Source organism: Podarcis melisellensis, assembly GCF_964234715.1.
Source record: "Podarcis melisellensis genome assembly, chromosome: 10".
In the NCBI taxonomy this organism is placed as follows: domain Eukaryota; kingdom Metazoa; phylum Chordata; class Lepidosauria; order Squamata; family Lacertidae; genus Podarcis; species Podarcis melisellensis.
Genome location: NC_138542.1, coordinates 23,593,522 through 23,620,397, shown reverse-complemented (window position 1 = coordinate 23,620,397; position 26,876 = coordinate 23,593,522). Strand labels below are relative to the sequence as shown.

Sequence of the window (26,876 nt, the reverse complement as noted above, 5' to 3'; positions counted from 1 at the left end):
TAATACGCACAGATGAGTCATCATGTAACTTACTGTAAATGTTTCTGAGTTCAGATTTGAGTTGGAGCTTTTTTGAGTTTGGAGAACTGCAACAAGTAAAGTGATTCAGCTGTCTTTCCTGCTCACCCCCATTCCCCTTTGGTTAGAGAGGCTTCCCACTTGTGTTGCAGTTGCCTAAAAGTGCCACTCAGGACTCATAGATCTGTAACCTGTTGTGAACTAAAAGTATTCTAGAACAGTGGTTCCCAACTGGTGCCAGGGGGTTCACGTAACCCACTCAAGGTGTCTGTGGCACCGTTCACATAACAAAAACTACCATAAAGGTATCAAAAAATTCAAAAGCATGGGATCCATGGCTTGGATTTTATAAAACAGTGGGTCCACAGTACTTAGCTAACTGGGGACCACTGTTCTAGAAGGTACATTTATAGCACAATATTATGCATGTTTACTCAGTAGGAAGCCCTGTTGTGTTCAGTGGTGCTTTTTCCCTAATAAGTGTGTTTAGGATTTCAAACTTAGTGAGATTTCTATTTACTGTTTAATAATACTGTACAGAGAATGATAGATAAGTGAACAAAGTGATTTTCTAAGGATGTTTTGCTGCATATCAACTCCAAATCGGGTTGTAACTTGAGGTTGGTAAGCGTGAAATGAATATAGCAGTCACACAGTCTCTTACATGGGCAGATATGCTTTGGAAAGAGGTACTTTTTATGAGAGAAAGCTATGACATTTTTGCTATTGTGCTCCAATAGAAATAACAGTAAATCAATACTGCTAAAATATCGAGTTTCACAATTACTCTAATTTTTCCAGATTTTGTGCCACCTTTTACTGGTAACTGGTTTTAATGTTATGAGTAATTGGATTCCCCCTCCTGCCCCTCTTAACGGTTGAAAAAGTTGCTAAGATTTTTCGTATTTATTAAATGCTACAGTTTTGAGTGATGAGTAATACCCTTTGAGACAATAGTGTCTTGTATTATCGTCTTATGTTACATTGTTCTTCTTGCTTCTAACACAACTATGAATTTATTAGTATCGGCCAAGAAAATGCAAGATTTCTCGACAAGCTTAAGTGTAAATGTCGCAAGGACATACTTCTACATTCAGTTTCTTGTGCATAATTTCAGTTAAGATGATTAATGCCCATGTGGCGGTGACACATGCATATTCTTCTGAAGTCAAAGCCTAAACGACTTTAGTGACATTGGCTTTTACCTCATACTATCCTGGTCTGCCTAGTACAGCAGTTTCCGATCTCAGATTCTTTTCCAGTCAGAACTTTGAACCGAGTGATGCGGTATGGGCAAATGCAACAGAGTTGATATTTCCTTTGAAGTTCCTGCTGCAGTCAACGCAATGCTAAAAAGGCAAACAGCTTTTTACTTTGAAAAATGACATGGCTCTTTATCATAGAATTGTAGAGTTGGAAGGGACCCCAAGAGTCATCTAGTCCAGCCCCCTGCAATGCAGGAATCCTGCCCGCAGCCATTCCTAGGTGGGCTCGAACCACCAGCCTTCTGGTTAACAGCCAGATGCACTGATCCATTGCACCACAGAGACCACCTGCCATGGAACCTTTAAAGAAAGATCTGTCATCAATCACAGCTCTTCAGTGCACATGTACCGGTACATTGTTTAATTGAACTACAATACACATATCTAAAGGTTGGCCATGAAAGTATCTAAAATGCACTTCCTAAATTCAAAATGTTTATGCAAAATTTGCTTTCCCTTTAATTATGTTTGCCAATTCTAAAATAGTGCAGATTGGGGCTATTTGTGTAATCGCTGAAGTATGTAGGCTGGAAAGTACTTCAAAAGTTGGCCACATAAAGATATCTGGAATTGCTTTATTAAATAGGATTTTGGTCATATGACTGGTGCTTTTTAAAAATTTAGATATATGAATGTAACATTATTTTTCTGTGTATCAGAAATCTTCAGCTTCTATGCGTGGGTGTGTGTGTGTGTGTGTGTGTGTGTGTGTGTGTGTGAACTGCCATCAGGGCCAGAGGGAGAGAGCAGGCGCCAGAGGGATTCCAGAGAGCGTCCCGGGATGGGGAGAGGCAGCCCATCTTCTGGGGAAGGGAATCAGCGTAGCACCAGTGGAGAAGGGGGGCAGATGGGGGAATCGACGAGACGGTCCCATGACTCCTCGCCGGGGACCAGTGGGAAGAGTAATGGTCCTCCGCTGCCCACACCCTCCTTGCGCAGAAGGCTTCCGCGCAGGGAGAGTAGGCGGAGACTAGGCGTCAAAGAGCTTCTTTGCTGGAAGAAGTTCAAGAAACGCCCACTGACGGATTCTGCCAGCGATTGAGACAGCCACGGGCGAGTGGCTGTCCGGCAGAAAAGGTTTACTCAGGCAACCCAGCCAGGTGTGGCACCGGTTTACGCACGAGCAACCCCTAGAACCATTACTATATATATATATGGTTAGTCTTTTAAAAGAGGCCCCGTGGAACATGTGTACTGTGTATCAATGGGGCCTCTTTTAAAGGACTCACCCTGTATATACATACATATATGACACGACTAAACGACTAAACAGCAACATACATACATGCATGCACACACACACACACACACACAGTGTATCTGTGCAGCATGACTCGCCCTTTCTTGTGATTCTGGCCAAAGAATTTTGGAGTTTAAGTTTTCAAATGGACCGTGAAGAACTTTGGAGGTTCAAAGTTTTTAATTGTACATAACTCCAGTGCTTTCCAATAACACAGAGCCAGTCCTGTGTTACAGAGGGAACATGATTGTTGCGCTTTGGAGGTTTCATCCCATGTGATCAGTGATGTTGGAATAAGGGAGATCTCACAGGAGAGCCAAACAGTGGGGTTGCTTGCCATACTAACATGTCTTGCCCATGTGACCAACACTTTATAAGACCAGCAGGTTGGCCTTTTGGTGTTTCTCTCAACTCAGGATATAAGAAATGAGAGGGCATCTAATAAGGCCTTCTCAGTATCGGCTTCAACACTTTGGAATGACCTCTTTATGGCGGTGTGCCTTGCACCATCATTGATTTAATTTAGTACACAGATCTAGAACTATAGGTATTACAGAATTACAGTATAGCTGGAACTTCTGCTGGCCTGCTGATACTATTGCTGATATTTTAGTTTGCTGTTTAAATGTTTTATATGTATGCATTTTTTAAAAAATTGTGGTACACCCTGTGACCATTTTGTAAATGCTGGTACAGAAATCCTTAATTAAGTATACAAAATAATACTTGAAAATGGTATCATTTTTACAGTAGGTGGCAAAGGTTTCCAGCTGTTTAACAATAGCAACAACTAAGGACTCGGCTATACAGCTGCAAATAAAACATTTTAAGTGTGTTTTAAGTGCAATATGCAATGTGACACTAGATGGTGATGGTGAGCCTTATGGAAAATTCAATGTTTTTTTAAAAAACGTTCTCAGAACATTTTTTTATTTGTGTGTAGATTCCACATAAAACTCACCCTCTCAGTTAGACAACAAAAAAAGAAAAGAATGGAGAACAATTATTATATAATTTTAGTTATCCTTAATCTCTTTGCTAATACTTAACTCTTGCAGTTTAGCCATGAACAATTTATAAGAGAATGGTTTGGTAAATTCTTGTTGATAAAGCAGCTTGGAAAGGAAGGGGTAAATCTTCTTAAATTGCTTATAGTGTAATCCTTTGTTGTTGTTTAGAAAAATGTGATAGAGGAAGAACAGCGCTAGGAGAGAGAGAGATCAGAGAACCTTCAAATAACTCAAATATACAAGTAGATACAGAGGACCAGCCTGTCTGGGGGAATTGCACTGGTGATGACCTCATCAGAAGTAAGTATTTCCAGAACTAATTGCTGCTGTTTAGACTTGCCTTTTTAGTGTAATCTTGTACTGACTGTTGATGTAGCTAAATCTGTGTCAAATGCATTTGTGTAGAACTGTAATGTGTGTCAATAGAATTTCTTCTCAGGGAAGATTTCTGTCAGTCTTCATCATCAAAGACTACCGAGAGATAAACAAGCTGTTTTTGTGACTTGAGCAAACATGCATTATACCATGTCAGGCAACGCATCTGTGCAATTATTATTTTAAGATCCCATAATGCTGTTTTCCATTAATTCCAAGGAAAGCAAATGCCCTTTGAACAATCTTGAGATTTGTCAGTCTTGTTGTGTGTTAAGGAGAGAGGAGAGTGCCTTCAGATTCTCTACAGAAGGCAGTGATTCAAGTTTTCAAGTTATAAATTCAAATTTCATCCAGCCTGATCTCCGTGAGTAGCTAGTCTTTATGGCACCAATTACCTGCTTGTGCATGTCTCCCCCTCATACAGATGGGATAATAGGCATTTGATTGGCCACTGTGAGAACAGGATGCTGGACCTAGAGGGGGTGTTTGCCTGATCCAGCAGGTTCTTATGTTCCTAATTTCTAGGTCTGCAGTGAACAGGGATGTTCACAACAATAAATAGGGGTGTGCAGAAAAGTGCAGTGTATGTAGGAAGTTGTCTTATACGTAAAATCTTCACTTCTGCATCAGTGGCTTTAGAAGATTGGGATGATGATTTGCATGTTTCGTGCAGCACGTGTTCTTGATGGGTCTTCCTTAATGGTCTAGTAAAACTGCATTGGAATTAAAAGATATGAGTGTTCCATTGTGTAGAAAATGGAATCAGTCAAAAGTAAACATTTTGGATTGAGGACATACAAAGCAATTATTTGAAAAAAAATTAAGAATTGGTAAGTAAGACTGATTTGCCAAGGAACTTGCTTTTCTGTGTTGCATTGAACATAATATGCATCATAATTTTAACAAGAGCCTTGCTTTCTGTTTACTGCTGCTTTAATGACTCAATATTTTTTTCTCCTTCCAAATGGATTGTTTATCCATCTACGCAGTTTCAAATATTGCTCTGTTTGTTATATGTCTTCTCAGCTTTCCCATTATAAATGTTTCCAGATGTTTCATTTTTTTATTATTGTAAAAAAAAATACAGCAAGATAATAACTTTTGGGCAGTTAAACAGCTTAACACTGTCAGGAAATTCTTCTTAATGTTCAGTCTTAATCCTTGTTCTTGTCATTTGGACACCTTGCTTTAGCTTCTACCCTGTGGATCAGGCCTGGGGAGTTTTGTTCAGCCTGAGAGCTGCATTCTTTCATAAGCAGCTTTCCAGAGGCTGCATACCACTGACAGGCATAGTGAGAAGCAAAAGTGGATATGACATTTGCCTTCCACAGGAGGATACATTCCAGCCTCACAAAGGTCCATGATTCTATCCCACTTCTCCTTCCAGGTATTAGCAAGAAGAGGCATCATCAATGTTCATGAGCATGTTCCATCTAGGCAAAAGCACTTAAGATGGACACAGAGGCCTGGGAGAGGGTACATGACCTAAGGAGAACCCTGGCTGAGGGCCAAACAGAGACCTGAAGAGCTGCTTTTGACCTTGTGGCCTGAGATTCCTCACCCTTTCCATAGAGCAGCAGAAAATAAATAGGGTCCATCATGTATGTGACAGTCCTTCAGATATTTGAAGATGACTGTTACATCTCCTTAGTTGTCTCTTCTCCAGGCTTCATGTATTGAATTCATTCAATGATTCCTTCTTTGTGTTTTCTTTAAAATTTACATTTTCCTAGTAAATTAAGAGAAGTTAAAAATTAAAAAATGAGAAGTAAACTTAGAGTTGTATCCATGAAGAGTACTAATGCAAGTAAACATACTATTGTCACATCATGCCTTGCTATTTTCACCCTTCAAAGTGCAATGTTATGCAGCCAATCATTTCAGCGTTTAATTTGAGCACCTTTTAGGATCTTATGAGACATTTTCCTCGAAAAGAGAAGCTGTCTGATTCCATTGTCACCATTCGCATAAGAACATAGCCTATTCTGCCAAATACCACCAATATTCTTGTTTTTCCATTATTTTTCTTTGTTTGAATGACACATTACTGCAAAATTATCATAGCAGGAGTTAATTCAGCACAATTTGTTCGATATTCTATAGCAATAAGCAATAGAAGTTGAAGGAGCAATAGGCATGGGTCTTGTAGACTTGTTCAGATTTAATCTTCCTGTTGCTCAAACAGGACTTCAGCTTTGTGATATTTAAGAAAACAAGAAGCATCTCCCATATATTCAAACTGTCATGAATAATTGATTAATAATAATCCAGTTCTCAAGATTAAATAGCCTATTATATGCTGAAGTTTTACAGATAGAAAGGTCACTGCCATCCATCATTTCAGCTTCAAATTTATCCTCTTCTTCACTAAACATCCACCTTGTTCTTTCTGGAAAGGGATATTTCTATCCATATTGGAGGGAGTGGGGAGGATAAACTTCTGGGATATGTTGTGTACTATTCAGTAAGTGGAGAAATTTGGTAAACCCAAGCCATAAAAAATGTAAAACAAGCACCTTTCAAGGTAATGCACTAATGCACTAAAATAAAAATAAATAAAAATCCCCCACAGTGCTTGAGAAACTGAAGTGGTAGTTTTTTCAATGTCCGTATTAGAGAATTGTTCTCTGAGGGGCTCATCATTTAGGATTGATTCACATGATCAGTCTTATCAGATAATACCTTGCTTGTGTGAAATCTCTATTGCATTCTCAGCTCTTAGGTGGAGTTTCCTTATTGGGTTAGTTTACACTGAGGCCCAACAGAAAATATACTGAAAGCTACTTTGTGCCAAAGTTATTTATCCAGTCAGGATTTCATTGCTCAATTACACGATGTTTTATATAATGGGGTGTTTCCAGCTACCCCACCCCTTATAAGAAGCTGCTGCAACATCATGGGAGGGGTCTTTCTAGGACTAAGGTGAAACCGTGAAGCTCCCTTGTTATTTTTGCTATTGGATACTGCATGTTTTATTAATCTTGTTAAATTTATAGTATTTAAATGTGCCTTTTTGTATGGCTGTTATATTTGCTATTGTTTTGCTGTGTTATTTTGAAATTATTTTTGTAGTGTTGGTTTGAAATGTATTCCTGTTTTCTTTGTTGTAACCTTCTTTGAGCGTGATTTTGTGTGTGTGAAAAAGCGGCATACAAATTGAATGACTGACTGAATGAATGTTTTCAGACAACTGGAACCAGCGCTTGAATGAGAAAGAACTGTCAGTGTTATGAAGCTTTGTATTAAGAATTACCCATATATACTGAACTTAAATCTAAGAAAAGGACACGAGGCTACTATCTCCTAATTGTTCAAAAAGTGTTGATCATATTAATAGTGATGATTCTAAAGAGGACTAAATCTACAGGCAGTGTGTTATCTGAGGGAATAACTTTGCTTTCCTGCCTAAGACTGATGTTTGCTATTTTTATTATGTATGAACAATCTGATGCTCATTTGCCTGGGTGCAGGGTCCAGTGAGCAGAGTGGGATTTGCCTGTTAGTAGACATGCACACGATTATGCTGCATGTTCAGTCATTAATCCAAAAAGTTTTAGGTAATATGAACCCCAAGTCGGAAGATCATTATCTTAACAAGGGAAAGTCCTAATTATTTGTCACTCTCCTTTCCTTGTTAATCTCTCCATAACTCCAATCAGCAACTAAAGTTTTGATGCTTTCTAAATAAAGTACATAAAGCAATATATTGTTTGAAGTGAATATTACTTAAAGTGTTCCCCGCCCCGTAGCTGTAATGCATCCTTATGAACCTACCAGAAATAAAGCTGCATTTTATGTTAAGATGTATGTTTCCATTTGGTTCCAGTATATTTCAAAGAAGCTTGCCTGTGTATAGCATACAAAAAAAAGGACCTGCCCACACCTTTCCTGAAATAATACTGTGGAGTAAGTGAACTGGCATTGTGATAGTCTGCAATTTTCTAGAATAATGATATATTCAATTAACCATATTTAGCATTTGAAACACAAAATAAGATACTTTGCCAAATTATAAAGGCGTAAGATGGTTTAAAATGTTAGCCATCTCCAAAATAATCAGTCCTTCAGTAGCACAAGATATTTTAAACAAAAATGGTGTGGTAAATACTCAAAGATACATTTTACTACCATCTACAGTGGTACCTCAGGTTACATACGCTTCAGGTTACATACGCTTCAGATTACAGACTCCGCTAACCCAGAAATAGTGCTTCAGGTTAAGAACTTTGCTTCAGGATGAGAACAGAAATCGTGCTCCGGTGGTGCGGCGGCAGCAGTAGGCCCCATTAGCTAAAGTGGTGCTTCAGGTTAAGAACGGTTTCAGGTTAAGTACGGACCTCCGGAATGAATTAAGTACTTAACCTGAGGTACCACTGTATTTGAGAATAGTGCTCTCTTCGAGTATATATAAGGTATATATCTGAATGGAATAGCTTTGTATTTGTGTTCTCTGCAGGTTGTCCTTGAACGTAACTATGAACAAAAGCCACCTTGCCTACATCTGTCTGTGTACCAAGGGTTAACTAGAATGGGTAGTGGCTGCATAGCTGATTTAATTCAGTTTTCAGATATAGGTCTACACTTCATAGTGGTATATAGATAGTGACAGACTCTCACATATATAGGTTTTGCATTTCACTTGCCTCGGAACCACACTGAACCTGGCTGGAGATCTACCAGAATTTGACTGTGTTGTTATGCATCTGGAGGTTTGGGAAATGTTGTAGACCTTGCCAAATAGATATGGAGGCCTCTTGCATGACAGGACTTGATGCCACTGTGTCAAGTTGGGGCAGGAGGCTCCAGTGCATGAATATACAGCCTGTTATGTATCTAAAGACTGCAAATTTTTAGTGAGTGGAGATTCAGCTATGAGAAAGATTCCAGAGATGCACCTCTGGAATTGCCAATGAATTCATTTATTCAGTACAGTACTAATACTATACTGGAGTGGAACCCAGTAATTTTGTCCACTTCTGACTTTAGAAGGTGGTATTAGTCCATGAGGCCTTTTCTCTGGCACTTCTTTCAGGGCTGGAGACTGTTTTTAAGAACATTTATAGTTAGTATCAGTTGGAGCTGTGTTATGGTTTAAATTTAAAATGTAGAGATATTGTGGTTAAGAGTTGCCTCTTAAGGATGTAAGGAGGAGGATAGCAGACCTGGTTTCTTTCACTTTTGTGGTGAACTGAGTAATTATATTTTGCTTAGGGCATGAGAGTTGGAACTGCTGCTACTTATAATTTGTACTTGGAAATGCAGGCATATATTGCATATTATGTGTGGCTTTAAGCCTTTTCCTTTTTGAGCTAGAGGGAGTTCAGTATGTGTGAAGAGTACTTCACTTAGAAATATTCACAACTTGAGCTGTGTCCCTGTGCTATAAATATACCACAGTTCACTTATAAAGCCCTGAAAACAATGGGACTAATGCTTCTCTGCCGTGGTACACGGAGTGCGGCAGTATCCCATCAAGATTGCTATGGGGAATGGGAGCTTGTGTGACTCAATGGAGGGGAGAAGACAAGGCTGGATGTGAATTGTAGAAGGCACATAATAGCTTGATATGGAGTGTGAGGATTTGTGTGTGCTCGCGTGTGCATGTACACACACACACACACACACACACACACACACACACACAATGGAACTGGGGTAGAGTTATGTTCTATGTGAAAATACTTGCATACATGGGCACTGAAGATAAGAACACTCCAATTACAGTCGTACCTTTGAAGTCAGACGGAATCCATTCCGGAAGTCCGTTCGACTTCCAAAACGTTCAGAAACCAAAGCACAGCTTCTCATTGGTTGCAGGAAGCTCCTGAAGCCAATCGGAAGCCACAGAAGTCCTGTCGGTCGGTCAGGTTCGCAAACCTGAACACTCACTTCCAGGTTTGCAGCGTTCAGGAGCCGAAACGTCCAAGTACCAAGGCGTTCGGGATCCAAGATATGACTGTATTCGACCTTAAAAAATAAAATAGAATTATGATTCTTTTAATGGCTTCACCAGTAGATTCTTCTCCATGAAGTTTGGAAGGGTAAAGGAAAGGAAAGTTATTGAATAAAAATAGGAAATATAGGAAAATATTTACACATGGTTGTAGCAACTGTGTGTGTTAAACATTTTTCCATGTACAAATTATTTTTGAAAAATAACCAAATTTCATACAAAAACATTAGTTACGTTGGAAATATTTGTAAATGTGGTGTGCGCTAAATAAGCTCTTAACAGGACAATGTTGTTTTGTTCTATACATTTCTGAAAGGGAGAGGAGCATTTTTAATTGAAGTATTCTGTTGTCTTTTGTAAAAATAAAAATGCTGCATGTATTTTATCATGGCATATCTTTACAATGTTGAAAATAAAGCAGAAAGCTCTGCTGATATTTGGTGCCCATTCAGTTAATTCCACAAGATAAGGACTTCTGAGTACCTCTGGCCTCCGCTATATTGAAACTATGGGAGCATAATGATTTCATAGAGATTTATATCTTCTTCTGTGAACTGAGAGGAGGATCAGAATTTTAACTTGCTTGGGGGAAAAAATAGCATGGATAATTTCATCCCATTATGGCTGTCTTTGCCATCTCCTTTGTGAATGTTCTTTTACAAATTTACAAGAGCAAGATGACTGGTGTTTTTCTTTTCTTTCTCAATTTTGAAACCTTGTGGTCACTGCTTATAAGGGACATGAAACTCTATAGTCTAGTAAGAAAAATGCTTTAACCAATTTTTTTTTTTGGGGGGGGGGTTGAGAGAGAGAGAGAGGAGTTGAAAAACCAGTATTGTACCTAAAGTGTTTGGCACTGATTTCAAATAAGCTACACTTGACTTCCTTTTAGGTAAGAAAGTGTACAAGTTTTTAGGAAAGTTTATCTTTGCAATCCACGGTCAAGAGTACTCATAGGAATTATTTTAGTAGTATTGTTAGAATATCTTTCATGTCATAAATATAAATATTGTGTGCTAAGTTCTTTGTATTAAATAATACAGTTGTTGTTGTTGTTGTTTAGTCATTTAGTCGTGTCCGACTCTTCGTGACCCCATGGACCAGAGCACGCCAGGCCCATATGCCTGTTGTCTTTGTCCATGGAGTTTTCTTGGCAGGGATACTGGAGTGGCTTGCCGGTTCCTGCTCCAGGTGGATCACGTTTGGTCAAAACTCTTCACTATGACCTGTCCATCTTGGGTGGCCCTGCACGGCATAGCTCATAGCTTCTCTGAGTTATTCAAGCCCCTTTGCCACGGCAAGGCAGTGATCCATGAAGGGGAAATAATACAGTACTAAGCCAGAAATATAGTAGTGCACCCAACATTGCAGTTCCATAGGCACTGCAGACTTCCATGCATGCAGTGGAACCCCATAGTCCTCTCCTGTCATCTTCAGCCCCCCATGTAACCTCAAAATCAGCTGTAGAGAAGGACCATTTGAAGCAGATTTTGGGGGTGCACAGAGAAAACAGAGCACTGTTGTGCGAGTGGAACACAACAGGTTGGATATAACCCTTTACTAAATTTGAAGCATCTGCTTATGGCAAGTAAATATAAATATATTAATTTCATCCTTCATCTTGCTGATCATGGAACAAGCAGGGGTATCCTCCTCTGTGGCCAGCATGGGACCCAACTGGTCTGGTGGAAAAGCAACACCACCTACTGCTAGCCTGCACACCTAACCATATATAAAAAATTCTACCTGCCTACATGGACTTCCTTATCACCTATGGATAATTAAAGTTTTAGAAGACTGATTTATTTAATGTGGTTTGCCAGCAACAATTAAAAGCCTACACCCTCCCCAGACATGTTTATGAAAGTGATGCCAATTGTGGCCAGCCATGGCTGCCCCTGCTGCCCCCACATCTGTAAGGGCACCATTTTGGCCATCCATGTGCTAGTCTCCCTTTGTCAGTGTCAGGAGGTGGCAATGCAGAAAATATGTGATGTGGCTCCACATCACTATCCTGGAAGCCTCACAGCAAAAACGAATTGATAACGAGTTAATAATGCAGTCCCTTCTGAACAAGCACCAAGCTGCTGGAACCTTTGATAGCATTTCTGGCATGTCCAGTGTTGTTTGCAGTACTTGTGAGTAATGGTCTAGTAGGTATAGTATTTTGGCATTATAAACCTAAAGCACTGTCATAAAACAAATTAACTGAGAAAACAAAAAATAAAGGAACATGTTCTGGTATGTAAAGAGGAAACTGAATGGGGAAAAACCCTTAGAGGAATAACCACCTGCCTTGCCCTGAGACCTCATAAATTTTTATGTGACAGAAAACAAAACACCCTTGATAATGTGATTAATGAAGGTGTAAGATGCTGATCAAGAATACTAATGCATAAAATGTTAGGGAGACTATAAATTAGCGTTATAAAATGTTGATCACTGTTGTAATTGGTCATAAAATTAGTGGTTCCAGTTAAGTGCTATGAAAATGTACAAAACTTAGAGGTACAAATACAGTGATTTCTTCCCCATCATCTGGTAACACAACTTTAGTATTCATTACTGGCATTTCATAGCTTGCCATGAAGAGAACGCCCAACTCACACATGGGCTTATTGTGGCCGCTCATTCTTGAAGCTAAATGGCTACTAAGATTACATTTCAGATATTATTTTCCTGTTGGTAATACAAGGGCTGAAACCTAAACTTCCATTCTGTTTTCAGAAAGTTCCTGGCAAAATGGTTTTGTGCTGGTTGAGAATTTCATTTATACTAGATTGGGATAAAATGGCCTGAGGAGACCATGTCTCTTAGGCCCTTGTGCATCATTCCTGGAACTGGCTAGTAGGTAGAAACCATAGACGGGCCAAGTGTAAGCATACCATAGAATTGGTGAGCCCTTAGGTATCATCCAGTCCAACCTATGCTTGAAACAGTAAATTCAGAGCTAGAACAAGGGGGATGGAAAATGATAATGGTTGTGGGGGAAAGAGACAGATGGGAAGGAAGGGAGGTGAAATAACAAAAAAAGCAAAGAAAAAGACAGGAAGGCTGGGGAAATGAGAGAGAGTAATGCAGAGAGTAAGAAAAGAGGGGGATACAGTCATACCTCATGTTACGTTCTTTCAGGTTACGTCCCGCGGCGACCCGGAAGTACCAGAAAGGGTTACTTCCGGGTTTTGCTGCATGCGCAGATGCGCAAAATGACATCACGCACCTGCACAGGTTGCGTTCTTTTCATGTTGCAAACGGGCCTACGGAACAGATCCCATTCGCAACCAGAGGTACCACTGTATAAGGTGATCTTATGTTTCAGTGTATTACACAACACCCATTTCTTCTCAAATCTGATTGCAGATAAGTGATTTGGTGAAACTAATTATGTTATCAAAATGCAAGTTTTTGGGGTGCAGAACCCAGTTTCTGCATTTGAGCAGAACCCCAGATAAACTTCTGGGGCACCTGCTTAAGTTATAATGGCTAGTACATGTAAAGGGGATATATAAACACCTGTCTTTTTGCCCTTGGAATATCTGCGTGCTTTTAACACTTTCTCTTTCTATTTGAATTTTTTTTAAAAAAATAAAAATTGTCCAGTAGCACCTTAGAGACCAACTAAGGTGCCAGGGGACAATTTTTAAATTTATTTCAACTGCATCAGACCAACACGGCTACCTACCTGAATCTCTATATTTGATTATTTTTATTAGAAAACCATGCACCAGAACATGCAGAATAATAACTACCTTTACCTATAGCCCCAATGAAACCTTATTTTTCCTCGGGTTCCAATTTGTACTATGAAAGCATCAAGTTTGTTTTAACTTCCATCACATTTGATATTTGTTTAGAAGTACAGATAGCTTTTGCAGTGGAGAGTTGAAATTCTTCTGGCTTAAGGATCTCAGCACAAAGGGTGTGTTCTTGGGATGCCTTGCAAAAATGCTTTAAGTAGAGTGAGAACAATGGTATGAAATATCCTTTTTGCATCCTGTAAGTGGAGTTCTGGGCTGTCTTAGCGAGGAATTTTCAGTAAACCTTCTGGAAAAAAAAATCCACTTGCAATTTTGCTGGAGTATTTCTTCACAAAGGAAATCCTGTTTCATAATGATGTATTTCTTGTAAAACATGAGGAGGTTCCAAAGAAATAGTTGATGGCTGATAGTTGGTACTTTAGTTTCTTTGTAAAGTCAGCATGGTATTAAAAATTCAGCATGAAAAATTGATTTTAAAAAGATGGATTGTACCTTGATCATTTCTTGTTGTTTAGTTAATGTATGCCTTCTGTGATGTAGAAGGTGCAGTATATGCTACTTATTTCCTAGGAAATATTCAAAAATAATTGCTGACAAAAGCCACTTTACAGGTTGACTCAGAGGTATATCTTGCAACTTGAATGTTAATATTCCAGATGGTTGTGCAGTAAAGAATTGAAAGGAGGCTAGTCAGAGTTCGTAAAAGTTTGCATTGTTATTGATACTGTATCTTTATGGCTTAATACAGACATTTTGAAAAACCAAGGTGGAGGACCTGTTTCAGAATATGTATAATACAAATTTAGGCTAACTTACAGAACACTGGAAACATTTGTAAACCTGACAAACTCTCCTCAAACTAGTGGTTGCATAGATTTGGCTGGCAATTCTTCTACAATGAATGTATTTGATACTATATAGTCCATATCGTCTAAGGTGTTGATGGATTTTTAGCATGGCACAGGAAATAAAGAAATGACTTCCTGATGCAAACATAACTTTTACCCTCCATAGTATATTAGAAATTCAGCTTGACAAAATATTTCACAGTTCTAAGTATCAAGTCCAATTAATGCTTTAAGGGATAAATGAAAAATTCAGACTAATACTAACCTAATAGATTCCCTCCCATTTCCTTTGCACGTTCATCTAAGGGAGCCCTATATTCTGCTATAAAAAAACAATACATTTTCCAACCGTAGCCCTTGCATGAAACGAAATTGCATGTGGATACTATATTGATTTTGAAAGGAGCATGGTAATTTGTAGTTCATTTTGAACATTGCTTATGGGATGCTGTGTGGAGCAAATCCCAATATAGTTATTTTCATAGCAGGTTCCTGTAATAGATGATCGTACCAATAGTCCGGCCTAACATGTTCATGCACACACACATGCACACACACACAAAACATATATATTAAGGGCACCATCTGTCTTGAGAGACAGTGGAGTGTGCCTTTGGGGTTGAAGTCAAACCACTGTGTTAGCAGCACCAAAGTCACATCTCTGGGGCTGGAGATCCTGGGCTGCCCAGACAGCAAGACTCCAAGCCTGTGATTCGAGGATGGTGATGATGATGATAATAAATAAAGAAAAAAAAGAAATTTTTATTTATACCCCCCCCCCTTCCCGGTTTAAAAACCAGGCTCAGGGTGGCTAACAGCAAATATAAAACATTGATTAAAATGTGACTTAAAAACAACATAAAATGCAGCATCAATATCAATAAAATTCAAATATTCAGATATCATGGGGGGGGGACCCAGTCAGTAGACATCAAATGATCACTAGGGCTAACTGGCCAAGTTGGTCCTACTAGGGCCAGCAAGGAGACCAGGGAAGAATTTAAATGTGGAGTCCCAGAAAGGGTTACTTCATAGAAGAGGAAAGGGGAAAAGGGAATAGAGGATCAGGCTAATTCAAATTGAAGGCCAGTCGGAATAGCTCTGTCTTACAGGCCCTGAGGAAGGAGCTCAAGTCCTGCAGGGCCCTAGTCTCATGGGACAGAGCATTTCACCAGGTCAGAGTCGTCACTGAAAAAGCCCTGACCGTAGTAGAGTATAGTCTGGCTTCCTTAGGGACCTTTAAGAAAGAGTACTTGGCACACTCAAAACAATAACTGTGTAAATGTTTATTATTATTCTGTTATTATTCTGATGGATAGAGTGCTTGTTAATTGTTTTTATATTGTATATCTAGGTATCTCAAATTCTTCATGGGATATTTTAATTTTATTCAATATGTAAAAAAAACTAATTTGCATATTCAAAATTTAAGTAGCTTTTCTGAAATAAATAACAACACAAACATTGCACACATATTTCCAACTTCGCAGGTATAAATTATTTAAATCAAACTCAAAATAACCCACATAAATTAAGCATGTCATTATTTGAACATACTTGTTTGATTATTGCATTGCATTGCTCTTTTTTTTTCACTTGTGCCCTCATATATTGAAAACTGAATTCTGCCCATGGTGCATTTCACAGTCCTTATAGCTGTTTATTAATTAGTGTTTGAAAATAGTTTTAATTTGTTTGAAAATTGTGTGTCTGTGTGCAATGAAAAGAAGTCTGTCTATATGAACAGTTTACAAAATATATTCAAGCGATACTTTTTTGTCAGCTGGAAATTGCAGCAAGTTTGAAATCAGAATAAGAACGTGTGTAATCACTTCGTTCCAAGTCTCCAAAATTTTAGTAATAAATACATGTTAAATTCCTGGAACTATTTTATGCTATCTACTAACCTTACAATTAAATTACTGTGTAAAGTTGGTTAAGTAACACAAAAGTTATTATATTAAGGTGTGCTTTATGAAGAGGCCAATGACAGTACTGCAGTGAAACATGCTAATAGATTATATGCTGTAGCAATATATTGCCTTTTTATTGCTTTTCCACAGGCAGCAGATTCATGTATAGTTATTACTGGCTACATTATCTGCTAGTTTTCTATCAAAAGTGATTCATTCTATTGAATCATTAATCCAATACTTATCATTCTTGGTGAAAATTTTCTAGTATTAACACTGTATAAAAGATTGACCTAAATCCACTGGTTTTGCTGCACTCTAAGAACATTTTAACCATGGAAGAACAGTATTTCTTAAGACAGTTTAAAACTATTCATTGTGGATATTTAACAAGGTAGCATTCTATGTTGTGAGATACACACACACACACACGAGTTGGTGACCAATGCCATCCTGGATTTAAGCTGCTGAATGTTCATAAATCTAGTACTGGAAATATTGATGTGTATTGAATTAGTTACTGAATAACAAGAATAAAATTTTGCTCATACATAGTGCAAAATGGGGGCTTTTGTAGCAGCACATGGTCTGTTTAGAATGATATAACAGACACTGAATGTTCACATATCAAACAAAATGCCATCTTTCTGTAGAAAAGAGGTGTCAAAAAGTTTCTTTGTACCTTTAACGCATGTGATTATGTAGTACAAAATGCAGAGTTTGTAAAATTTCTTGAATATACAGGCAAAAAATGAATAATTCAAAACAACTCATAAGTTCTACATTCTATTGTATCTTTTATAACGCAGGCAGGAGATAGCATTGTGTTCCCAGTAGAGCTGAATTTGCACAAGTTACACCTCTGAAAATGCCAGATGGTCTATGGTCTACTTTTCAGAGCTGTCACATATGTAAAGATTTGAAAAAAAAGAAAGAAAGACAGCTGAATGAGAGCAGCGGATCATTAAAGGGAGAGTGAAAGTCCCTGGGTATCACTGTGTTTTAAGAAAGCATTGTGTCGTTCCCCGCATTACGCTTTTCTTTTCTTTAAGATATACACAACCTTTAAAAATAAGGTAAAAACATTGCTGTTTTAAACTGAATGGTTGGGGCTTAATCTTAAAACTGTCAAATGCTTTTTATTCTTTATACTAGAATGCAGTCATATGGTTCCTAATTGGTTTCAAGTGTATTTTAACCATAAGATTCAAGTCTCCCCAGTGAAAAATTATCAATAAAGTTAAAATAAATTTAAATTGGTATAACTAATACATTTGGGGGTTTTATTCACTTTTGATTTGACCTACATATCATATGTGAATACTCTAAAGCCAGTCAGCTAAAAAGTTGTATGTTAATGTTACTGAAATAAGAGTACTTTGGGAGCAGAATTTATCTCTTGATCCTAGTAAAAATAATAAAATGAAAGTAAAACAAATAACTTTGCATGGCTAGACTTCCCCAAGACTTCGTATTGCCCATTAATTGGGAAAATAGGCCTGATGTTTTAAGACAGAGGAGATGATCATGTGTCATGTATTGTAATATGATATTGAAATGTAAACAATTGCAAACAACCATTTCCAATTCTGCTAGATTCTAAAGGTCATAACTGTCAATTCTAATAACTTTGTCATTTAGATTTACAGAATTCTTCCTATGTTCTCTCTTCTTATTTATTGACAAAGGATAACTTGTTTCCCAACAGCTGACAATTGGTGGAGCATAACATTTTATACCTAAGAATTCCAAATAATGCATCTACTTGCCAGACTGTTAAGTGGCAAGATACTTCCACATCCCAGAGATGATTACCTCTTTATCAATACCTACATAGGGTGAAAATGGAACAAGATCAAATTAGTCTTGCATAGAAATTGGGAATGTTGAGTTTTATGCCAGTGGTTCGGATAAGTTGTCTCTGCCTATGCACTTAAAGGGAGTATTCTATATAAAAGCTATTGCATTTTAAGTTCCTACTACCACCTTTGGGGATTTCCTTTTGTCAGTGAATTGCAAGAGTACTTGTGATCACTGGAGGTACTTGAAATGAATTTATACTTCTATGATTGAGTGGAGCTTTGGTGTTGTGTCTTTAATTCTAAAAGGCTGGGTCGACCCAAAAGGTTTGAATTAAATAATAAGTTATCAGCCTTGCTTATAAGAGCAAGAGAGTGTGTGCTGCTTTTTTTAAAAAAGAAAGAAACTTCCTGCCTGACCACACATATCTAGTTAGCCATGAGGCCTGAGAGAAAGACAGAACTATAGAGCTTCACTGTTTTTTAGCTTAGAGGCATGTCCTGTTTCCCATAAGCAACCAGGCAAATGTTTATTTGCAGGTCTAGTTATTCTGACAAATATTATTTTTTCCTTTTCCAATGTTTTAACTAAGGTCATTTTGACATAGAGTGGTATAAATGAGGCTTTTATGTTTTCAGTAATATGTGTGTGTGCTTATGCACTAGAAGCAGAGGGTCACCGTGATCAGCTATTGTTTTTGTCCTTATGGTAGTTGAAAAACTCCTTCTTCTCTTGAAAAATCAAAGGCTGCTATTACTAGGAGGATGTTGGGCAACATGGAGTTCCTATAATCCCTGTTTCCTGTCAGAAGTACCATTCATTGTTTTTTAATTGATTTCCCACCACCCCTTACAAAATCCCACCATTTGACTCAGGGGTAGGGTCAGCAATGGACAATGTGGTGTGACTTATCTGACCTTTCTCTTGCCTGAGTCAGGCGCACCAACTCTGTGAGGCCGAGGTGTTTTTGCCCCCCTTCATATCTGTTGCAGGGGAGTCGGGGACAAAGGAGACCAATATGCAAGCGACAGTGCAAGTCTCTTTTCCATATGTCACGAGCCTGTTCCACATAAGTTCTTATATACTACTGATATACAGTGGTACCTTGGTTTAAGAACAGTCCGGTTTACAAAATATTTGGTTTACGAATTCCACAAAACCAGAAGTACAGTGGTACCTCGGGTTACAGACGCTTCAGGTTACAGACTTCGCTAACCCAGAAATAGTACCTCAGGTTAAGAACTTTGCTTCAGGATGAGAACAGAAATCGTGCAGCGGCAGCGGGAGGCCCCATTAGCTAAAGTTAAGAGGTTCTTCAGGTTAAGAACAGTTTCAGGTTAAGAACGGACCTCCAGAACGAATTAAGTTCTTAACCCGAGGTACCACTGTAGTGTCCCAGTTTGCGAACTTTACCTCGGTCTAAGAATGGAATCTGAACGGTGGAAGGGCACTGGCGGCGGGAGGCCTCGTAAGGGAAAGTGCGCCTCGGTTTAAGAACGGTTTCAGTTTAAGAACGGACTTGCGGAACGGGTTAAGTTTGTAAACCGAGGTACCACTGTATATATTTTTTCTACTGGTATGTACTGAATTTTTCCGTCTATAAGACGCCCCCATGTATAAGTTACCTCCTATTTTGAGGGACTCCAATTTAAGAAAATGGGGGGAGATACTATCTGTGTATAAGATGAACCCAGATTTTGAACATTGTTTTAGAGTAAAAAACAACAGTCATACACAGAAAAGTACGGTATATATTTTCTTAAACCGGTCAGTTACATTGATAACCTCTTACACAATTTAGAGTTGCATTGTCTTCGTGGTTTATGAAACTTTTAAATTGTGTGCTAAATCTGGGCTGTAAATTTATGCTGTCTGTGTTATAAGGACTCCTCATTCCTTTGTTGTGTCTTTTTGATTTTTCAATTATTATACATGATAGTTTTAATATAATGTTGATGCAAGGCTGCTTAGGGAATATGGGAATAAGTTTTGTTGGGCCAAAAACTTCACCCGACCAAAATATAACTGCCCTTTTATATGTGACAGTACAAACTAATAAGTCATGTAAATATGATAGGGTACATAAAATAATCAAAACATAAAATTAAGTTATTGTTATTATTATTTTATTATTTATACCCCACTCATCAGTCACTTTGGGCAGCTTTCAGCACATATAAAAACATAAAAAACACAACAGATGACCAACACTGAATCAGATTAATTCTCTGGAAAACACTTGGTGAAACAGAAATGTTTTCAGCAGGTGACAGAACACCATAGCTGTCGGTGCCTCTCTTTAGTTCAACAGGAACAGTGTTCCAGAGTATTGATGCCAGTCTGCTAATAGCTTTAGTTCACATATTTATGAGTATAAGCGGCTATATATTAAACCTATTTTTAAAAATATTTATTAGTTACCAGTTTGTTTCTGGCCATTTTTAGATATTTAAAACTCAAAAGGATTTGGGGCCTGAATATCTTAAAAGCGTCTCTGCCCCCCCCCCCCGAGCACCACAAGCGTAAAAAATGATGATGCCCTGATCTAAAAATGCATATTCTGACATTGATTTTATACAAAATAAAGAGCAGACTTTAGATGGTAGCTGCATGCTTCTGTTTAAGGTGGGCTTCTGGAGAATCATCCAGGGTTTGATTTGCTGTTAGCAGAAGTTGGTGGTTTTTTCATCATGTTCTTTGGTTTTTCTTCTCTGCCTTTGTCAACCAGCTGTTTTTGTTTTACTCATTGTGGGTTTTAGCATCATTGTTTTAATATTCACCAGTTGTTCCAATTTTATCTAAACGGCCATGGGAACTTGCTGGCTAAAATGCAACCCAAAAATGTAATAAATAATGTGGGTTAATTTTCAGTCCAGTTTAGAGAATCCTGCTTTGACTCAAGATATTACATTTTCTCTGCTTGGCTTCACAGCTCTTAAGATTTATATTGTTTAACATGGGAATCCTCAAAGTATTTTGTTTTTTAATATAAACATTACATGTCCTCTATTTTATTATAGCAAGCAGTACTTAATAAATACTTAACATTTGTGTACAGCTGTCAAGTGCTCAAAGCACTTCACACGCATTATCTAGTTGTAATCCTTATAACAGCCCTGTAAGACAAGACAGTATTGTTATCTCCTATATTGCAGACTAAGTTTGGGAGAGAGTAGCTTGCCAAAGGCCACATAGTGAGTTCAGGGCAAGGTTGAGATTCAAATTGGGAACTTCCTGGCTTGCAGCTCAGTATCTTTAAAACAAACAAATATTTCATTTTAAGAAAAGAGTTGACGTTCTTATAAATTCGCTTATCTTCCAGAAAACATGGCAATGGTGAATTGAAAATCCTTTCTTAACTTACATACATGTAAACAGTAAAGGCATTACTTAATAGTCTTGGATACTGTGCTCACTTATCACTTAAGACCAAACTAGATGGGATGTGGAAATATGTATCTGGATATTCCAATCTGTTATCTCAAGAAAGGAGTTGGGGAGCAGTAGTGATGGAGAAACTAAATTGGTGTAGGGCTGTGGCACTGGAGGACATGCGGTTTCAAATCTTTCTGCTGATCTAAATTCCTCCCCCTGTTCCCCCATGATACTTGTTTCACTAGGGGGGAAAACACACACACACATCTATATATGTATGCAAATATGGTAATTGTGGGTAAACAGTGGTATATTGGGGAAATGTTGCAGGAGAGAGTTAAACTGGTCCATTGCTTACTGCTTTTGTGGTGTGTGGTTTTTTTTCAGGGAAAAAATTTAGGATGTCCTTTTCATGCATCTCCCAAGTTCCTCTGGCTTGGTCCTTGAGTCCATACATCTTCCATTTGCCCTTGACTTTCAAGCTCAATCCTCTTCCTTTTCAGGTTGGAAATGACACTGAAGCTGAAGATAACATAAAAATGCTAAGGCTTCCCAGACATTCAGTGTGTGTTTGTGTGGATCTCAAGAAGGAAAGGAAAGAGTTTCTTCTCCATAGATATGTGTTAAACCACTGTCTCTTTTTCTTGTTCTTTTTAAAGCACAACCTCAGCGTTTGCCACAACCAAATGCTTCACCACTGGAAAAGTATAAGGAAGAAACAGGCAAAATACAAATACAAAATGGCCATACTGGGCTGAGTAACGCAAGTGGGATGCACAATGGAGTCAAGTGTGGGGCACCAGATAGCAGAAAGTTCTCAGCACCTGTTTCCCAAAAAATGCACAGAAAAATTCAGTCCAGCTTGTCTGTCAACAGTGGAAGCAGCAAGAAGAGCTCTGCATACTCTCACAAGCCAGGCTCTTCACCCGAAGGTAAGCTGAAACCTTATAAGTAAACTGAACACAGAATAACCAAAAGCCATTCCCGCTAATAATTACACAATCAGCTAAAAATAATTGAAGAGCACGAGTCGTGCTCCAGAAGCAAATAGAAATCATTACAACAAAATACAAGTTACTTCCCCAAAGGAAAAGATTAAGTATTTGAAGGAAATTGAAATGAGAGATTTCCTGCTTTCAAAACATTTGTGCACCTCACTGTTGATCATATCTGTAGATGGAGAAGCTCTGAATTGCTGTTTGGCAATGCCATCACATATACAACATGGAGGGGAAATGATTTGACTTGCGACAGGGAAGGGGAACCTGATGAGCTCCAGGTATTATAGACTCCAGTTGTCCCTGACCATTTACTATGCTGGTTGAGGCTCGTGGAAGTAGAAACCCAACAACGAGCTGGAATTCACTGGAACTCAGTTCCAGCACCTCAAGTGAGCCCCATTGCCATTATAAAGAACAAAGGAGGCATCCATGGTGAGTTCCAGCACCTCTTTTTATAAAAACAGCACTACCAACCACATATGGCGGCTCACAGAGGCTGCATTCACAATGCAGTTTATTCTGTTTTTCTGACATTTCCCTAACTATATATTTATTCATGTAGTACATTGTGTTCAAGCTTTCACACAACAAAACCAAGATACCTCTAGAAACAAAGTTTAGTGCTCATTTTCTTGTTACTTACTTATAGGAGAAAACAAAACCCATTTGCAAGTCCGGAATCTGCTTGTAGCTCCGGAACTTTCTATAGATCTGTGCGTAAGCTGAGGCTTTGCAGGGTGCACCACAAGTGACTTTAGTCACCTGTTGCAGAGCCTCACATCCCATGCCATTGGCCTTACCCCTCAACAAGCGATCTTGCAGGGTCCAGTAGAGGCTCATACTACAGAATCACCCCTCTGCTTAAGAGCTGATGAGCAGATGGGTGGATCCTGGTGTGTGTGATGCAACCAGTTGCTTTCCTTTAAAAAAAAAGCCACTGTGGAGCCTCAGCACCACCCCTTCCCCCGATTGCCTACTCCCTGTAGCAACTGTGATCCTGCAGGGTCCAGGTGATTCCCCCCTGCCGCTGCCCTCAACAAGTGATCCTGCGGGGTCCAGGAGAGGCTCCACAACTGGATTTCCTTAAGGAAAGCTAGTTGTGGAACCTTACACCCCCAGGATCACCCACTCCCCATAACAGCTGTGATCCTGCAAGTTCTAGGCGAGGCTACGCAAAAGGCTTTCCTCAAAGAAAGCTGTTTGTGGAGCATCATCCCCACCCTGTTGGATCAGTCCTGGGCTGGAGGTTGGGTAGGTGATGTTCCACAAGTAGCTTTCCATTAGGAAAGCTGCTTATGGAGCATTACACACACCGCAGGATAAATTATTCTGCTTATCAACTCAGAGGTGGGATCCCGGTTTTTAACTTTCATTTCAGACTGCAGTTCCCACTGGTGTGAATGAAATTTAGAACGCCATGGGAGTATGCAGGTCCTGCAGTATAAAAGGCACACAATAAAACAAATAAAACAAAACACAAATTAACCCCATGGGTGAATGCATCCAGGTTCCTCACCCCTCTCTTAAGAGATTAGCGAATATTTCAGTATGTGTATTGGCATGCTTTTTGTCAATGAAATTTTGTCATTGAAAATTATTATAATACATTTCTGAGCAGCCTGTATGTGCTGTCCAAAAGGTATTCAAAACCTTGGCCAGTGCTTACATTGCCACCATACTGCTATAAAGCCAATACATAATTTGCACATATGAATGGTTTTCACTTATTTCTCCTCACTGTACAGTGCATGTCCGTTAAGTAAACATATTTCATTTCTGTGTGTGTTGCTGACCACAATTACTCTAATGGCCCCATGGTTCCTGAGCCTATTTTAAATCTGCTGCTCTCCTATTCATGACACTGCGTTCAGCAGACTTTGCTTTATCTGTTAAAACTGAAACTGGTAGATTCTCCTATTTTTTTGTTGGTAGTCAGACACCAATTCATGTCAGGTATCTGTCTCACTGTGCTTTAGGGAATCAGTTAAGAGAGGTTTAAAGGCCCAAACGCGCCTGTTTAGAGATACAGAATATGAAGTGTTTGCATTGTTACAGACTAATTCCTGTGAAGTAGGATAAGAGGCTGAAACAGAAGGGTAGAGCAAAGCAGGAAATACATTTTGGACCCAATCAGCAACTGCTCTGTGTTAGAAAGTGTCCAGGTGAATTTTAACAAGCTTAAATGAGGACTTTGTAGACTTTTCTCCCCAATTTCTTTTGCATATCAGTTTATAATTTTACATGGTCTGATTATGGTCCAAGCTGATGCTTTGTCTTTTACCAGTCATTCCTGACTTAGCCAGCCATGGCTAACGTGCTTGGGCTTGTAATCCATGCAGTCCTGAGCTGTGTTTAGTTTTAGGAAGTATCCCCTGGCTGTATTAGCACACTGTTTGGTGGAATGAAAAATCAGGAACAGAGGCCAAATAGAGTCTCTTATACAGACATGAAAATGTATTTCAAGAAGTACGGTAATTCCTGGCAGTTTCTTGGAACCTAGATTTCCATAGATGAATAACTGTTTACGTCTAATACATACAGATGTTTTTACACTGCTGTTACACGTCTTCTAAATTTTACCAGTTTGTAGGGGCTTACTTCGTCAAAGCCATGATTTCACTTAGCACTACTAGTCTTCATAAATCAATTCTTTCGTCTCTATACATTCAGAAATTCTGAATGGTGCAGTCCATCATAAACAGCACCATTTCATTTTGTAGATTGGAGACCACATTATTTAATGTTCCCTCATAGCATATTCCCTTTTCCCAAGTGTAGAAAGCTTGCCAGGGAGAATGCTCTAGCCTTATATTCGTCATTCTTGGAAATTCTTGGGACAGCTTTTATGCATTGGGGCCCCTAACTTGCAGCCTGAGATGTTGTAACTTAGGAAGCGCCGTGCCATACAATATTTCCGAATATGTAGATTGGCTCTAATTTCTGTATGTTAAATGGAATATAATGTGATCAAAATCTCTTTAAATTTAGTGTTCTGCTAATGTAGGCTTTTGAAGGAGGAAAGAACACTGTTTGTCTCTGAACAGGTGTTAAATGTTACCATTGGAGGGTAAAACTAACACTGCAAAGAAGGATGTTAAGTGTGACCCTGAAGGGGCATGAAGAGCCAGCCTGCTCTGGTTTGTGAAACCAAGTGTCCTACACACAAGTAATGCATGACTAGGACTCTCATTTGTTTAGAAACACCCGGTTTCAGCTCCTGACATTTATTCTCAGCTTCTGAAAGCTGTGCCATCTTATTTCCTGTACCAATCGCCTCTCTGAATTCTTTCGCTTCTGTTCTTACCTTCCTGCACCATGCCATTCTGACCTTCTTGAATCCTTGCTTGCAGGGTTTCCTGATTCCCCAGCACTCAACTGAACAATTTTAAGTTCCTTTTCCTCGTTTCTCTGGCAATATCCCCACAGTGACATCTGGCACACTCATTGGAGGATTGTGCCCCTAGATGCCAGACTATCCCATCTACTTCAGTTATTTTGTTTAGAAAACGTTGTTTTAGCTTGTACTGTGGTACCTCGGGTTACATACACTTCAGGTTACAGACGCTTCAGGTTACAGACTCCGCTAACCCAGAAATAGTACCTCGGGCCAAGAACTTTGCTTCAGGATGAGAACAGAAATCACACAGTGGCGGCGCAGTGGCCCCATTATCTAAAGTGGTGCTTCAGGTTAAGAACAGTTTCAGCTTAAGAATGGACCTCCGGAACAAATTAAGTACTTAACCCAAGGTACCACTGTATAGTGCTTCTTCTTTTTAAAATACAGACTGCTGAGTTCCCCTTCTTTTTAACAGATGTTAGGATCCCTGTCAACAATGTTTCTGTTGGGGCATATTTTAAATGTATATTTGTTTTTGGCTACTCCTTCCTGGCTTGAGCATTAATCTATTAACCCTTGCCACACTAGCTGTAGTTATTTCAAGCAAAGTGTTTAAAATCAGCTTAATTTTTGTGGCCAAGCTGTATTGTCATCTTGTGTATAGGAGGAGGATGCAGTGGCTTAATTCAGCAGATTAAAACTGACACAGCTAGCATTTTTCTTTTTAAAAACTGCATCTCTGTTTGACCTACAGAAAAAAACGAGTTACAAACTACACCAGCATCTGTTTAAACCTGTATCTACCCCAGTCACTCATAAAGCAGGAGATCCAAATAAAGGGTGAGTGGGTTGCACAGGTAGAGAATGTGGGGGCCAGCCTGCAAGTTGTCCCCCCAAACCCCCACTTTTTCCTGTATGGGCTCACTTTTGGTATGGTAGCTTTGCTGAAGAAAAATGAGTCTGCTGTAGAGATAAGCCATGAA

At 38.9% G+C, this 26,876-nt stretch overlaps 1 protein-coding gene across 1 annotated transcript in view; it reads left to right on the top strand.

The window, feature by feature from the left end:
- The window catches only part of MDFIC (MyoD family inhibitor domain containing), a 45,426-nt gene that overhangs the window by 6,813 nt on the left and 11,737 nt on the right, over nt 1-26,876 (top strand). Inside the window, exons 4-5 of the mRNA XM_081929056.1 lie at nt 3,702-3,833; nt 22,215-22,487. Coding sequence (XP_081785182.1) covers nt 3,702-3,833; nt 22,215-22,487 — 405 coding nt within the window. The remainder of the gene's footprint in view (nt 1-3,701; nt 3,834-22,214; nt 22,488-26,876) is intronic.